The sequence below is a fragment of the Thamnophis sirtalis genome, unplaced genomic scaffold (genome assembly GCF_051295495.1).
Source record: "Thamnophis sirtalis isolate CommonGarterSnake01/CBP01778 unplaced genomic scaffold, rThaSir2_p1.2 scaffold_9, whole genome shotgun sequence".
In the NCBI taxonomy this organism is placed as follows: domain Eukaryota; kingdom Metazoa; phylum Chordata; class Lepidosauria; order Squamata; family Natricidae; genus Thamnophis; species Thamnophis sirtalis.
The window spans coordinates 52311058-52326187 of NW_028261389.1; the positions used below are offsets into that span (position 1 = coordinate 52311058).

Consider the following 15130-nt stretch of genomic DNA (forward strand, 5'->3'; position numbering starts at 1 on the left):
ATTACCAAAGGGAGGGGAATGGGTCATACATTGATATCTATGCTTGCGCTCGCTTTTGTCTCAGATCCAGCTTTGCTTAGTTTCTATTTACTTATAGCCAGTAAAAGTACACTTAATTCTGCAAAAGAGAGTTGAGTGGTTTATTTCTTGGTTATTAAGTGAAGCAGCCCTGACACCTTGACTTTCTGAGAAAGAATGTTGTTATGGCTACACATCACCCCAGGGGTGGGTTTCTCGCCCCGTTCCAACCGGATCGGTTGGAACGAGGCCGGCGGCGTCCTTGCGCACGCACGCAGCGTCCTTGCGCACGCACGCAGCGTCCTTGCGCACGCACGCAGCGTCCTTGCGCACGCACGCGGCACGCACACGCATGCACACAACATCCTTTCGCACGCACGCAGCGCGTGCGCACGCACGCAGCGCGCACATGCATACTAGCGTCTGCGCGATGCTCCAGCTGCTCCTGGAGGATCGCGCAGGCGCTGTATGCGTTCTGCGCATGCGTGGAAAGCGCAGAATTCGTAAAAACCGGGTAAGGAGCGGGCGCGGGTGTGCGGGCGCGCGCGGGCGCAGGGGGGGCGTCGCCGTTCCCGGAAGTTACTTACTTCCGGGTTTGGCGACCAACCGGATCGCAGGGACCGGTGCGAACCGGTCGAAACCCACCCCTGCATCACCCATACGCTATATAAATCCCCCTCCCCTTTTCCCACAGCAGAAAATGTGGCAGTCCCGAAATACAAAAAAGGTAAAAGATGGCTTTCAGGTCTAATAAAATGGAACTTCTTTTGTTGGGGGTATTACTTGGAACCCTGACACCATGTTTAAGTGCCAGTAGATGCTCTGGGAGGCTTGGGAAGCTGCTGGAGAGAGAGGGGCCTTTTTCAGCACCTGGCACCCAGATGCCCTCACTTCCCTCAAGCATTTCTTCGCTAACCTGATTTACAGTTCCATCATCTTTCTCCATCGTGTTTCTCACCATCATGTGCAAAGAAATGTTTGTGGGCTAAAAAAAGTTTAATGAATCAATTCCAACTTCTTGTGGAAAAAAAAAGATCTCACAAAGTTGGAATTGATTGAACTTTTCTATAAGTCCCACAAACTTTGGTTTCCCTGTACACGACGGTGAGAAATGCAATGGAGAAACATGATGGAGCTGGAAATTGGGTTAGCAAAGAAATGCTTGGGGGCAGCGAGGGCATCTGGGGTGCCGCGGGGATCTCTCTTAACTGAGCAAGCAGGGCAGGAAGCCAGGCTGTCTACTGGAGGGGAATGCTGCCTTCCTGTCAGAGGCCAGGCCAAACATTTTATCTTCGCAGCAGAGCCCTGTACCTTACAGCCCTGGGCTTGGCGTGGCTTGGTGACCTGGCCTGTTTCCTGGCCCAGTACCTCTCTGGAAGTGGGGAAATCCAGGCCCCACACTCCTTTGCCAGCCTCGTTCCTGCACACCCGTCCTGACCCAGCTGTGATGATTTAACACCCACCTCATCTGGTTGTGATCAGTCTTTCCTCTGCCTGATAACTCAGGAAAGAGTTAGCAGGCAGAGGAAGGCAGGGGGCAGCTGGCACACACTGCTCATTTGCTGCATCTCCCGGGAAACCTCTCTGCTTGCCCCATGCCCGGCTGCTCACGGCCCATTTGCAAATGAGATGGGTGAGCCTGATAAAGAGCCAGTTCAGGTTTCCGATTCTGGGACCCTTCTCCATCCCCCAAGATTTGAAGAGTTGCTCTTCAAACTCCCACCCTCCCTGGGCCTGCAAAGTGGCCAGGTGCCTGCCAGCATTCAGGTGTTGGAAGAGGAATGCTGAGGAGAGGGCAAGTGGAAGAGGCTCTGGCCCTGTCTGCACAAGCCCACACCTCCTGAGGGGATCCACTGGTGGGGACTCCTCGAGGGACCCTTTCTGGCAGGGTTCACCCAGTTTCCTCTCCCTCCTTGCTCCCATGAGAACTGGTTGTTAAATTATTTGAATCCCACCATTGGCTCTAGCTCTGTATAAATATTTTAGGAAAGCAGCAGGATATTCATATAACTAAGTAATGACAGATGTATTTATTTATTTATTTATTTAATAAAATTATATGCCACCCATCTCACCTAGAAGTGACTTTAGGAGGCTTAAAGGTAAAGGTAAATGTTCCCTTTGTACATATGTATTAGTTGTTCCTGACTCTATGGGGTGGTGCTCATCTCCATTTCAAAGCCGAAGAGCCAGCACTGCCCGAAGGCATCTCTGTGGTCATATGGCCAGCATGACTAAATGCTGAAGGTGCACAGAATGCCTTCCCATCAAAGGTTGTAACAACCTTCCCACCAAAGGTGGTTCCTATTTTTCTACTTGCATTTTTACATGCTTTCAAACTGCTAGGTTGGCCGAAGCCGGGAAAAGTAACAGGAGCTCACTTCGCTATGGATTTGAACTGCTGAACTGCCAACCTTTCTGATCGACAAGCTCAGCATCTTAGCCACTGAGCCACTGCATCTTATAGGAGGCTTACAAATAGATAAAAAGTCTTTCACAAATTTTCCCCATCTAAGCGTAAAAAACTGTTTCACTATTTGAGGAAACTTAATCCTGATATAAGTCTGTCTTCAGGAAACACATATTAAGAAACAAGACAAGAAATATTTGATAAATAAATGATTAGGAGAAGAATTTATATTAGCTAGTATAAAAAAGATTAATGGAGTTTTTATATATAAAATCCCAATTCACACCTAAGCTACTTATAGCAGATGAACATGGTAGATTTGTAGCAGTGAAAATAGAACTTAATGGGATAAAATCAATAGTGGTGAGCATATACAGGCCAAATGATGATAGAAACAATTTTTTTGATCATTTAATGGATCAGTTACTGCCTTTCTTGTATGGAAACTGGCTTATGTTGGGGCATTGGAATAGAATGACTACACCAGCTTTGGATAGAAAATCAACAAAAGGGGTTAAACCCTCAGAGGGTAAATTATCTACCGTATTTTTCGGCCTATATGATGTACCGGTGTATAAGATGCACCAAGATTTCTAAGAGGTAACTAAGAAAAAAAAGTTTTTGCCTTCCCGCGGCCCACAGCAGCCCTCTGCAGGCTTCAGTAGGGATAGGGCAAGGAAAAAAGTCTCAGTTTTTGTGAAAAACTGCCCATTTTTCACAAAAATGGGCATTTTTGCCTTGCCCCAGTCCTGCTGAAGCCTGCTGGGGCTGAGGAAAGGCAAAAAAGCCTCTGTTTTTGCAAAAAACGGGCCTTTTTTCACAAAAATGGGGTGCGGGGATGGGGCTTCAGGAGGCCAAAAATGGCTGTATTCAGTATATAAGACGCACCAACATTTCCATGCTCTTTTAGGGGGAAGGTACATCTTATACTCCAAAAATACAGTAAGACCTTCTTTTAGATGATGGATAATCTAGCGCTAATAGATTCACGAAGATATAAAAATGGAGATGCCAGAGAATATATTTTCTTCTCTGAAAGACATACATCTTTTTCAAGGATTGACAGTATATGGATATCTAAAAATGTATGAAATAAAATTCTGAAAGTGGACATTCTGCCCAAATCTTTCTCTGACCCTAATCCTATGCTTTTGGTTTTAAGAGGAAAGAGCTCGAATTTCAAATGGAGATTAAATGAAGCGATTCTACAAAAGGAATGGATTGCAAAAGACTGCAAAAAGAAACTGCAGGAATACTTTGAGTATAATTTCGGAAAAGGGACAAGCTTAACAACAGTATGGGATGCCAGTAAAGCAGTTATGAGGGACTACTTTATACAGTATAATTGCTTAGAGAAAATAAATATCCCAGGAAATGATGCAAAGGATATTGGATGAAATTAGACAGAAATAAATTCCGTTGCAAAAAGTCTTTCACAAATGTATTAACCAATCATCATTTTTTGTTTGTAATGGATATACTAAGTATGTTGTCGTTGTTATCCTGTGTGATATTTCAGGCAAGCGTTTTAAATATGAACAAAAGATATAAGGAGCTATCCTTATATTTCAGTAATTTTAAAATCTTGGTATATTACACACTTTATGTGGATTTTCTTCTTCTTTTCTTCCATTCATCATATCCAATTCTCAGAGACTCCCTCCAGTTTTCTTGACAAGATTTTTCAGAAGTGTTTGGCCATTGCATTTTTCCTAGGGCTGGGAATGAGTGATTGGCCCAAGGCGTCTTTGTGTCTAAGACTGGAGCAGAATTCTAGACTATGTCATAACCACTACACCAAATTGGCTCTCATTTCTGTGGAATGCCTATAGGTATATCTACAAAGTATTTTAAAATATAATACAATTCTTATTAATTTTATGAAAGAATCTTTAGTTCACTATTAAAGTAGGGAGATTTGGGTTTTGAACTCTTGAATCTATAGCTTATATCCTGTGACAATATTTTTAACACTCTCATCTGTTTATTTGTCCTTGGCAGGGATGGGTTGCTGCCGGCATTACTGCCAGTTTGCTGCTCGCTTCACTCTTGTGCGTTCCTGATGTGCGTGCGCAGTTGCTTGTAAAATTTTCTGTGCATGTGCAGAACATTAAAAAAGGACAAAAATCCATACCGGCAATCCATGCCAGTTCTGTGACCCAGGCCAACAAACCACTACCTGAACCAGTGCGAACCAGTAGTAACTCACCTCTGGTCCTCAGACTCAATAGTGGGACAAATATGCCAAAACCGATTTAAATATCTGGCTGCCTCTGCGACCAACTATTATAATCTGCCAATACATTCAGAAAGACCTGCTTGAAGCAGTTATTTAGCAGGACAAATAGGTCTCCAAATTTCTGGTCTGAAACCAGAGTGAAATGAATCTTGATAATTTGCTTTCTCTCAGCCGATACCCTTCCAAGCACTTTGCACTCAAGTGGCATATCTCATATATCTCTGTGCCCAGGAAATTATTTAGGAGAGCTTCTAGTATGTCTCTTTCAAGGCATCCAGATGGTCTCTTGACATAATAGGTATCCAATAACTTTTTTCTGTTAGCTGCAATCTTTCCTGGTCACAGTATTTCATGCTTTGGTAGCTTCCTGTCTAGATAAATTCAATATGCTGCATATGGAGTTGCATTTGAGCATGAAAAAGGTTACAGACAACTGTCAGGAATAGTTATTAAACTACCATTTCCAACAAATTTGTGCAGTGAAAAGAACATGAATTTAACAGAGGAGATTGATGGTTTTTAATAATGGGATTATTTTTCACTCTCTTACACCAATAATAATATAATAGATAGTAGTTTGGGGTTTTGATTTTAAATGTTTGGCTAAATAAGTACCCCCAGATTCTAATGCAAAGTTAGTGATTGGGCTGTCTACTGAAACCTGTTTGTAGTGCGCTCAGCTTTTACATTTGTGATAAGTCAAATATTACAAAGACACCTTAAGTCTCTCATGGTTCTTAATCAAAAGGACAACACATGAATGCATTTGATCCAGACTACTTGTCTAGAATTTAGGGAAGGATGACTAAAGATTCTGTTCGTTGCATATGATGTCTTTTGAATGAAGATCTATTAACTGAGGTTAGATTTAAATCCCATATTTTTTCTACTGGTAAGATCTCCTTCATTTTATTTCTAGGGTCTACTTCATTTTATTACTACAAAAAATATATCTGTGGAATGGATTGGAGAGAGAGAGAGATAGAGAGAAAGAGAGGGGGGGAGGGGGAGGGAGGGAGGGCGGGAGAGACTGGCTGACTGAGGATCAAGTTATGCCATGAGTTTTGGTGGCTGAGAGTGAACCTGAATCCGAGTCTCTCCAGTCCAACTACTGTTTAATCATGGTTTGATTTTTATAATATCTATCAACTTAATTATTAAGAAGTACAAATCGTTGTAATGTAAACAGGTAATGATTGTTGTAAAATGTACTTACATTGGTTATCACAGCCAGAATGGCTATTCCTTGCATGATAGGTTGCCATGCCCCTATATGTTGGGCTTTTTGGGAAACCATGCGCCTATACTGTGTGGTAATCTTCCAAGCATCCACATGAATTTCCAATAAATTGTTGATAAGGGCCAGAAGGGGTGCCAATGGGAATGATGTCACAAATAATGTTACGAATCCAAATTGTATAACTGGAAATAATGAATATATTATTATATTGTTGATGAAACAGTAGTGCTTTATCTGTTTTCAAATATTGTATCAGCCAAAACTGTAGCTATTCAAGATCAGCCAAAATCCGTTGGTTCCTAATAAACGTGAACCAATTGAACCCAACAATCTGGTATGCTTCTTTAGATACATTTATTAACAATTTGTAACTATCAAAAATCAAGGCAACAATTAAAAGATTCTTATTGCTAATTTTTTTAAAAAGTTTTTGAGTTGAGCTTAACTTTCAGTAATGAAAGTTCATGCAATACATTACGTTTCTGGCTAGCTTTAGGGATGGAGTTGCCAAGTCTTTTATGGAATGTTCTGACATCTTTCCAGTCCAGCAAAAGACCTACATTGTGTTTATTAACCAGAATTGACCAGCAGAAGTCATCTAAGTGCCACCAGTGGTTAAATTATATTGTTAATTATGATATTTTCTTAAAAAAATACTGCTGAAGTATTTTATTGCTATATACTTCTCTCTTTCGAAATCAAAACATACAGGAGATATTCACAACATGATGCATATCGTTCCAGGTTTATTCAATCATTTCCAGTATTTTATTCAATACATTTCCAACATGTTATTTAATATTTCAACAAAAGAATATTTAGATTATTAATGTGATGATTGTCTGTCTGTCTGTCTGTCTGTCTATCTATCTTTTATCTTTTTTAAATTTTATTAATAAGATTTATAGACCGCCCAATCCCGAGGGACTCCAGGCGGCTTACAAAAAAAGAGAAAAAAGAAATAATGAAAAAAAAAAAGCCGCCAGCAGATATTGTCTGGCTGACAGCATATAAAGGAGGCCCACCCTGTGGGATCTCACCGGTCGCTAGGAGGTATGTGGCAGTAGGCGGTCTCGCAGGTACGCTGGCCCTAAGCCATGTAGGTAATAACCAACACCTTGAATTGCATCCAGAGACCAATAGGTAGCCAGTGCAGCTCGCAGAGGATAGGTGTAAGGTGGCACACCACATTTAAGGGGCCTAGGGGTCGATCTTTGCCCCCCGACCAACACTGACTGTGACCTGTCAGAGAGGTAAGAGGAGAACCACCATAAAACGGTGCCTCTCACTCCCACCTCCTCCAGCCGTTGCAGAAGGATACCATGGTTGATGGTATCGAAGGCCGCTGAGAGGTCAAGAAGCACCAGGATAGAGGAATGTCCTCTATCCCTAGCCCACCAGAGATCATCGGTCAGTGCGACCAAAGTGGTTTCTTTGCTGTACCCAGGCCTGAAACCAGACTGAAAGGAGTCTAGATAATCTGCTTCATTCAAGGTCCGTCAGAGTTGAAGTGCCACCACCTTCTCAACAACCTTCCTTAAAAAAGGAAGGTTGGAGACAGGATGATAGTTCTTAAGAATAGCTGGATGATAGTTCTTAAGAATAGCTGCACTGGGCTAGACCAAAGCCTCTCCTCAGTGCAAAACACACGGAAGCCTGCTTGGAGTTTGCAAAAAAGCACCTAAAGGACTCTCAACAGAGGTGGGTTCCTACTGGTTCGGACCAGTTCAGTTGGATAGGTAGTAACTCGGCCAGATACGTGACCGGTTGTATCCTGGGGACTGTCATCTTTATTTTCTGTTCTGCACATGCGCAGAACAACCTTCATTGAAAAAATGTAATTCCCCCCCTTTTTTAATGGTGTGCGCAAACCAATCCCAGAGAGGTCCCAGAGATGGGTCATACTTAGCAACAACAGAGGCATTTTTGCCTTTCCCCAACCTCCAGAAGCACTCTGCAGGCTTCAGCAGTGCTGGGGGGAAGGGAAAATGCCCCCATTTTTGCAAAAAATGGACATCTTTTCACAAAAATTGAGGCGTTTTTGCCTTTCCCCAGCCTCCAGAAGCACTCTACAGGCTTCAGCAGGACTAGGAAAAGGCAAAAATGCCTCAATTTTTGTGAAAAATGGCCCATTTTTGCAAAAACGAGGGCATTTTTGCCTTTTTCCAGCCCTGCTGGAGCCTGCAGAGTGTTCCTGGGGGCTGGGGATGACAAAAACTTTTTTTCTTACTGGGTAGTTTGCAGGCGCTCCCTTAGCTCCAGTGAAGCTGGAGGCCCCCCCCCCCCCCCCGTCAAATCTTTTTACCACCATTTGAGTGGGCATGGCTTGATGAGAGGGTCATGTGACTGAGTGTGCATGAGTGACATCAAGTTGGCCATGCCCACTCAGTCACATGCCTCCATCTAGCCACAACCACCAAACCGGTAGTAAAAATTTTTGAAACCCACTCCTGACTCCCAGACTGTGAGGAACAAGATTCTCTGATCCGATGAAACCAAGATTGAACTGTTTAGCCTCAATTCTAAACATCATGTTTGTAGGAAACCAGGCACCACTCATCACCTGCCCAATATCGTTCCAACAGTGAAGCATGGTGGTGGCATGTAGCAGGGACTGGGAGAGGGAAAGCTGAATGGAGTAAAGCAGAGGGTTATCCTCAATGGAAACCTGTTCCATAGTGCTCAGGACCCCAGACGCAGAAGGTTCACTTTCCAACATGATAACGATCCTTAGCACTTAGCCAAGACAACACAGGTGTGGCTTAGGGATAACTCTGAATGACTTGAACCCTATTGAACATCTTTGGAGGAACCTGAAAATGGCTGTCCACAGATGGTCATCATCCAACCTGACTCAGCTTGAAAGGATTTGCAAGAAAGAATGGCAGGAATCCTCCAATCCAGGTGGGCAAAGTGTCAGGGTTCCAAATAACATCCAAAATTAAATCAGAGTCCAAGGCAAAGTATTGCTCAAAGTTCCAATTTATTAAGAGAGCCATGTTAGCACATCTGGGAAAATCCAAATCTGAGCTTCCTGGGTTTTCCCCACCTAGTTGAGAGTTCATGATCTTGCCCCCACACATGGTCCAATCTTCCACTGCCACGCTAACAGTTCCACCCATCCAGTTCCGGTCAGATGCAGAGGTGTAGAGACAAAGGATGACCTTGGATTCTAGAAAGGAATTTTATTTTGACAACATCACATTCTACTCCTTACTGTTCCCCCTCCCAATTCCCCACTAATGAAACAGCATAGTAGAATAGAATATTAGTGTGGCAGGCCAAAGATCCCAAAAGGAACTGGCTGCAGGCCTGACAGGTAGCCTCTCCTCAGAAGAAAACATTTCCTGAAAAGAGAATCATGTAGGAGTTAACAGAATTAACCACCTCTCCCCCCCCAGGGGGCCCTTTGCTTATCGGGAAAATTATCATGGAATTGTTTTACTGACATCCGCTTTTAGGTTCCAGCTTTTCAACCAAGTAGCTTTGGATAAAAGGTACCCCTTCCAATGCACTAAATACTGTAAGTGATCCCTATACAGCCTGGAGTCTAAGATTTTTTTCACCTCATAATGTGTTTCCCCTTCTATCACTACAGGAGGAAATGAGGGGGATGTAAGTTTAGAGATGTAACTGGGTTCCTTCCCTTGGGGGGGTGATAAAATGCCACTGTTCCTGTCAACCTGGCCACAGAGCATCAGAGTGCCTGGCTCCAGCCCCAATCTCACAAATGCATGCACCACCGCCAGCGTGGTAAATAGAAGGCCCCAGAAGCCACCAGAAAAGAGTCATCTGGGTCAACAACCTCAGAAAGCTGATCCCCAACCTATGGTGATGAAAAGTACAACCAATGGGGAAATCTCGGAGGAAGAGAATAGTGTAGACGACCCGATTGTGAGTGAACCTGTCCATCCCTTCCCCATCTAAGCCAAGCTCCAAATACCCAAAATGGGGGTGAAGGGGAAGTTGAAGCAGTCGTGGACACCAGCTGCACCCGATGCTTAATCAGCATGTCAATTGTAAAGCAACTAGACATATGCACAAGACCTCTAGCTCATCCCATTCGGTTTGAGCACGTAGATGGAACGCTAATTGGGTGGACCCTGGCCACCCTAATGACCGAACTGGTAAAGTTACAAATAGGCCACCACGATGAGCTCCTCAGATTCATTGTGGCTCCAAAGATGCCGGAATTAATTATGTTGGGGCTTGCATGGTTGGACAAATGGACATCTACGATAAAGTGGGAAGATGGCATTAGGAAATTGATTATTGGATTTGGGCCACTACCACCGGTGGAGCCACAGGGCCACCCAGGGTCGATTGAACCCAAGAACCCAGAACCTGCAGCACCTGCAGCACAGACAAAAACCCCAGGGATCCAACAAGTACCAAAAGACTACTGGGACTTGGCGGAGGTGTTCAGTGAGGAAGACAGCAACTATCTTCCCCCTCACTGGCCCACAGATTGGCAATAGACTTCAAACCTGGGGCTATCCTACCAAAGCTGAAAATGTATTCCATGACTCCCAAGGAGATGGTTGAATTGAGGAACTACATCGACACCAATTTGAAGTGGGTTTTTATTGAAGCAGCAAAATCGAAAGTAGCGGCCCCAGTGCTCTTCAGAGAAAAGAAAGATGGCGGTGTTCATCTCTGTATTGATCTGCGAGCCTTGAACGCGGTATGCATGAAGAACACCTATCCCTTCCCCCTCATGAAAGATATGTTGAACCGTGGCACAACAAAACCGCGCTCAACTAAAGCGCGCCCGATTAAACCGCGTCGCTGACATCATCAACAGGGCGACAACAGCGAGCGCGGAGAAAGAAGGGCGCTTTAAATAGCGCTTTGAAAGCAAGCCGATTCAAGTTAAGGTAAGGGTTTAGGTTTAGGGTTAGGTTAAGGGTTAGGGTTAGGTTTAGGGTTGGGTTTAGGGTTAGATTAAGGGTTAGGGTTAGGTTTAGGGTTAGGTTAAGGGTTAGGATTAGGTTTAGGGTTAGGGTTAGGGTTAGGTTAAGAGTTAGGTTTAGGCTTAGGTTTAGGGTTAGATTAAGGGTTAGGTTTAGGGTTAGGTTTAGGATTAGGTTTAGGGGGGTTAGGTTTAGGTTTAGGGGTTAATTTTAGGTTTAGCGTTTACAGTGTGCTTCTGTCTCCGCGCTGTTGTCGCCCTGTGATGACATCAGCTACGCGGTTTCATCGAGCGCGCTTTAGTCGAACACGGTTTTGTGGTGGAACCATGTTGAACTACTTGGTTAAAGGCAAGGTCTTCACCAAGCTGGGCTCTGATTTAATTTTGGATGTTATTTGGAACCCTGACATAAAGTTTGTTATGTCGTACCCAAAAAGACTCAAGGCTGTAATTGCTGCTAAAGGTTTTTCAACAAAGTACTAAGTGAAGATCTGAATACTTATGCCAATGTGATACTTCTATTTTTTTCTCTTTAATATATTTACAGACATTTCTAAAATTCTGTTTTCACTTTATCATTTGTGGTACTGAGTGTAGATCAATGGGAAAAAATGAATTTCAACAACTGAATCAGGCTGCAGCTTGACAAAATTGAAGGGGTGTGTGTGAATACTTTCTGAATGCAGTATGTATATGTATGTGTATACAGCCAGCCAGCCAGCCAGCCACAGACGCAGACACACATGCACATGCACACACACAGAGAGACAGGTGGTTGAATGGTTAGAATGCAGTACTGCAGGCTAGTTCAGCTGACTCCCAGCTGCCTGTAATTTGGCAGTTCAAATCTCAGCAGGCTCAAGGTTGACTCAGCCTTCCATCCTTCCAAGGTGGGTAAAATGAGGAGCCAGATTGTTGGGGGCAAGCGGCTGACTCAGTAAACCGCTTAGGGAGAGCTATAAAGCACCACAAGGCATTCTAAATGCTATTGATTTTATTTATATATAAAAACATATCTCTCCATGTAGAGGAGGGTTGATTAAAGACATTGGAAGAACTGAAATGTACACATATTATGTTTATCAGAAAATGGGCATCAGTATCTCCTTATAGAAATGAATATATTTTTGGGTTAAATATTGACCTGCCCTCACAAAGGTTTAAAAAAAAACGTAGGTGATACCCAGGATAGTCTTCCCATTTTTACAGTATGTTAAAGCCCTTTGCATAGCCAAAATTAAGAAAAAATGGTGTACTAAAGTTTGAACATCTGTTCAGAGAGAGGTAATCATGAATGGACTTTGCATTCAAGACATATACAGAAGTTTTCTTAATATTGAAGTCTATGACAACCAAAATTCCAGCATAAATTTACACATTCATTTTACATATAATTCATGCATAGCTCTTTGCATTAGGCCTCCATATGTGTAGGCATGCACATATGTACATGAGGTACAAACATATTTTCTTCCTTTTCTTTTCCTCTATTCTGTATTAATTGTTTAACAGAATCTGTGAAGCAAACTTTGATCTAATATATAACATGACAACAAGAAATAAAATGGTTGCTTGGCTTACCCATTTCAAGGTATTCATAAAACAATCCAAGCTTGCCAATGGGCTGCAAATGGTAGTCCTGCTCCCAGCGAGGAACAATAGTTTCTGATTGTGTAGCTGAGCGGCATCTTCCAATCAGATTTTTAAGCCACCTGTACATTTGGAGAATTAGCAAGATTTATTCTATCTGCTAGAGTAGAGGTGTAACATTTGAACTCTATTAGCATTTCTTTATAGATCCCAAAGTTCCTCAAAAGAGTAGAGCTAAACATTTCAATTTTTCCCCACACTGGGAGGATTTAATCCATCTATTTCAAATTGAAAAAAATAAAGCAATTCATTTATAATTTCTATGTTCAACATCATCCCAAATTACCCCAAATTAGCTGTCAACTCTGAGTTGCAAAGATTCAGATGACCACAAAATGATAACAATAGCTTATGGTTTTTTGTATCTCTTTTTGTTGCCATCTAGGTTACCTGGATTGAGTTATAGATTTAGTTGACTTCAAGGTAAGTACAAGATATAGAAGTACTACTAATTTCTTAAAAATCCTTTAATTCTCTTTATTTCTTTTCTGAATATTTCCTTGATCTTCACTGTTTTTCTGAGCATTTGACAATTAAATCTATTTTACTGATAAAGCTCTCTTTCTTAATTCAGGGATTGCTTTTTGGTCAGTGCAAATCAGTTCTTTGGGTTTCTTTCAACTTCTGCTATCAATACTATTTACTTACGGAAAAAGCACTTCTTGAATGTTATTCCAGATGGCTTTGCCTCCCATTATTATTGCCAGCTGCGTTGTCAGCTCAAGAAGACATCCACCTGGATCACACTAAGTGTGAAAGAAGTGGGGAGGGGGGGCAGAAATAAAGCATGTTATAACTTGCTCCCTGCAAAAAATATGAAGTTCATAATAGTTTTTTTCAGCTAAACTATGCTAAGTTTATGAAAATGTTTTATACTAAACTCTGCTTTGTATTTAGTCAATTTTATCCAACTATTCAGACAATAATTTCTGCAACATAGCATTTTAAACTGAGCATTAGAGAATGCTAGAAATCTATTTCTTCAGTTTTAATGTTCAGTAATGAGATTAGCTGGCCTGAAATTTCATATCCCAAGTCAGAATATAAAAAGAGACAGATTAATTAACTGTCTTGTTTACACAAGCCCTAGAACCTTCTTGAATGAGAAGTGAAACATCTTCAAGGAAAAACAAAGGCTAGTTGTTTTTTGAAAAAGCATATTTGGGATAAACATGACCTGGATGACTGAGAATCATCATAGATATATAGTTGTGTTGTTGCTTCCCAAAGTTGATAATTCAATAATATATTGCTTGCTTGTCCTATCTAGTTCTAACTAATGACAGATATTTTTATTTAATCCCTTTTCTAAAAGATATAATAACAAAGCTCATCACTTGTCCTTCAAATTAATTCAGATTAATGAATTTTGCAAGCAAGGTAATGAGTTTAGTTCTTTGTCCTCAGTATACTGCCCAGTAAAGAGGTAGGTTTTTATCCAGGTGTTAAAGTAGAACCACAATGTCTATGGCGGGTGGTTGAGCATTTCAGGAAGCATTTTTAGTGCTTGTGTTATAGCTTCATGATATTACATTTTTATATATCTCTATATACATATATACATATACATACACACACACACACACACACACACACACAAAACCATATTGTGCAACTTTTCGATACACACAAACAACCTGCTTTAATAATCTAGAGATTAGGTTACATTTAATCTCAGCAAAATTCCTCATATCGTTATTCCTTCAATGTTGTGTGAACAGTTTATTAGAGAGTTAGTTCACTCTCTTAACCCCAAGTTTAAGACAATATCCTCAGGATCAGGAGAATTCTGGTCATTGACATTGAATCTTTATTGATTAGCCCTTGGGCCATATCAAAGTGCAAAGTTTCAAAAACAAATTATTACTAAAATTTGATAAAAGCTATATAAAGTGGAATTTGATAAAATACAAATTAAAATGAAATTGGAATAAAGTACAGTCTAAAATGAAATTGGAATACAATACAATAATTTAAGATATAGGTAAAATATGATAAAATTATACTTCGGGGTCACCCCAATCAGTTCCACATATGCAGATCTCAACCGAACCATTTTTTTTAAGTACTGTGGTGTGTTAAATGTTGTTTTGATGTAAGGATCCCAATGGGTCATTTGTTTGGTATATAGACCAAGGTATCTGTCTCTCACTCCCTTATACAAGCAACAGTCAAATAGGACTTCTATCTCTGCTGCTCCGCAAATGCAGAGCTGCTCATTGTAGGGTATAGAATGGAATCTGCCATATCTGACCATTATGTCAAGCTGTTCGAATCTCGCTCACGTAAATATCTCCCTAAGATGTTTTGGCAGGTGTAACTTCAAATAGCTGCCTACTTGAAAAGTACATTTGTATTTACTCAACCATTTCAAGTTACCCACCTTACTAAGGATAGCTATATCATTTTGTGCTTCTATATTCTTAATTCCTTGGGCAGCTCTTTTTTGAGTTGTTCTCCTGTTATGCAAGAAGCAGGAAGACAACAGCTTCTTACAAAATTTGTTAGTTTGGTGATCCAGATTTGTGATTGTAATTTTATTTGCTCTAGGAGACATAACTTGGGGAGTCTATCAGTCTCCATTTCATTGACTTTGCACCAGTAGTTATATGCTCTAATTTTGGATAGTGCATGAATTGTATGAATTCCCAATTCAGCTCT

At 41.4% G+C, this 15130-nt stretch overlaps 1 protein-coding gene across 1 annotated transcript in view; it reads right to left on the reverse strand.

Annotated features, from left to right (window-relative positions):
- The window catches only part of ANO6 (anoctamin 6), a 132300-nt gene that overhangs the window by 15414 nt on the left and 101756 nt on the right, over positions 1-15130 (reverse strand). The window contains exons 17-19 of the mRNA XM_087723042.1: positions 13118-13215; positions 12401-12531; positions 5884-6089 (exon numbers count right to left, since the gene is read on the reverse strand). Coding sequence (XP_087579168.1) covers positions 5884-6089; positions 12401-12531; positions 13118-13215 — 435 coding nt within the window. The remainder of the gene's footprint in view (positions 1-5883; positions 6090-12400; positions 12532-13117; positions 13216-15130) is intronic.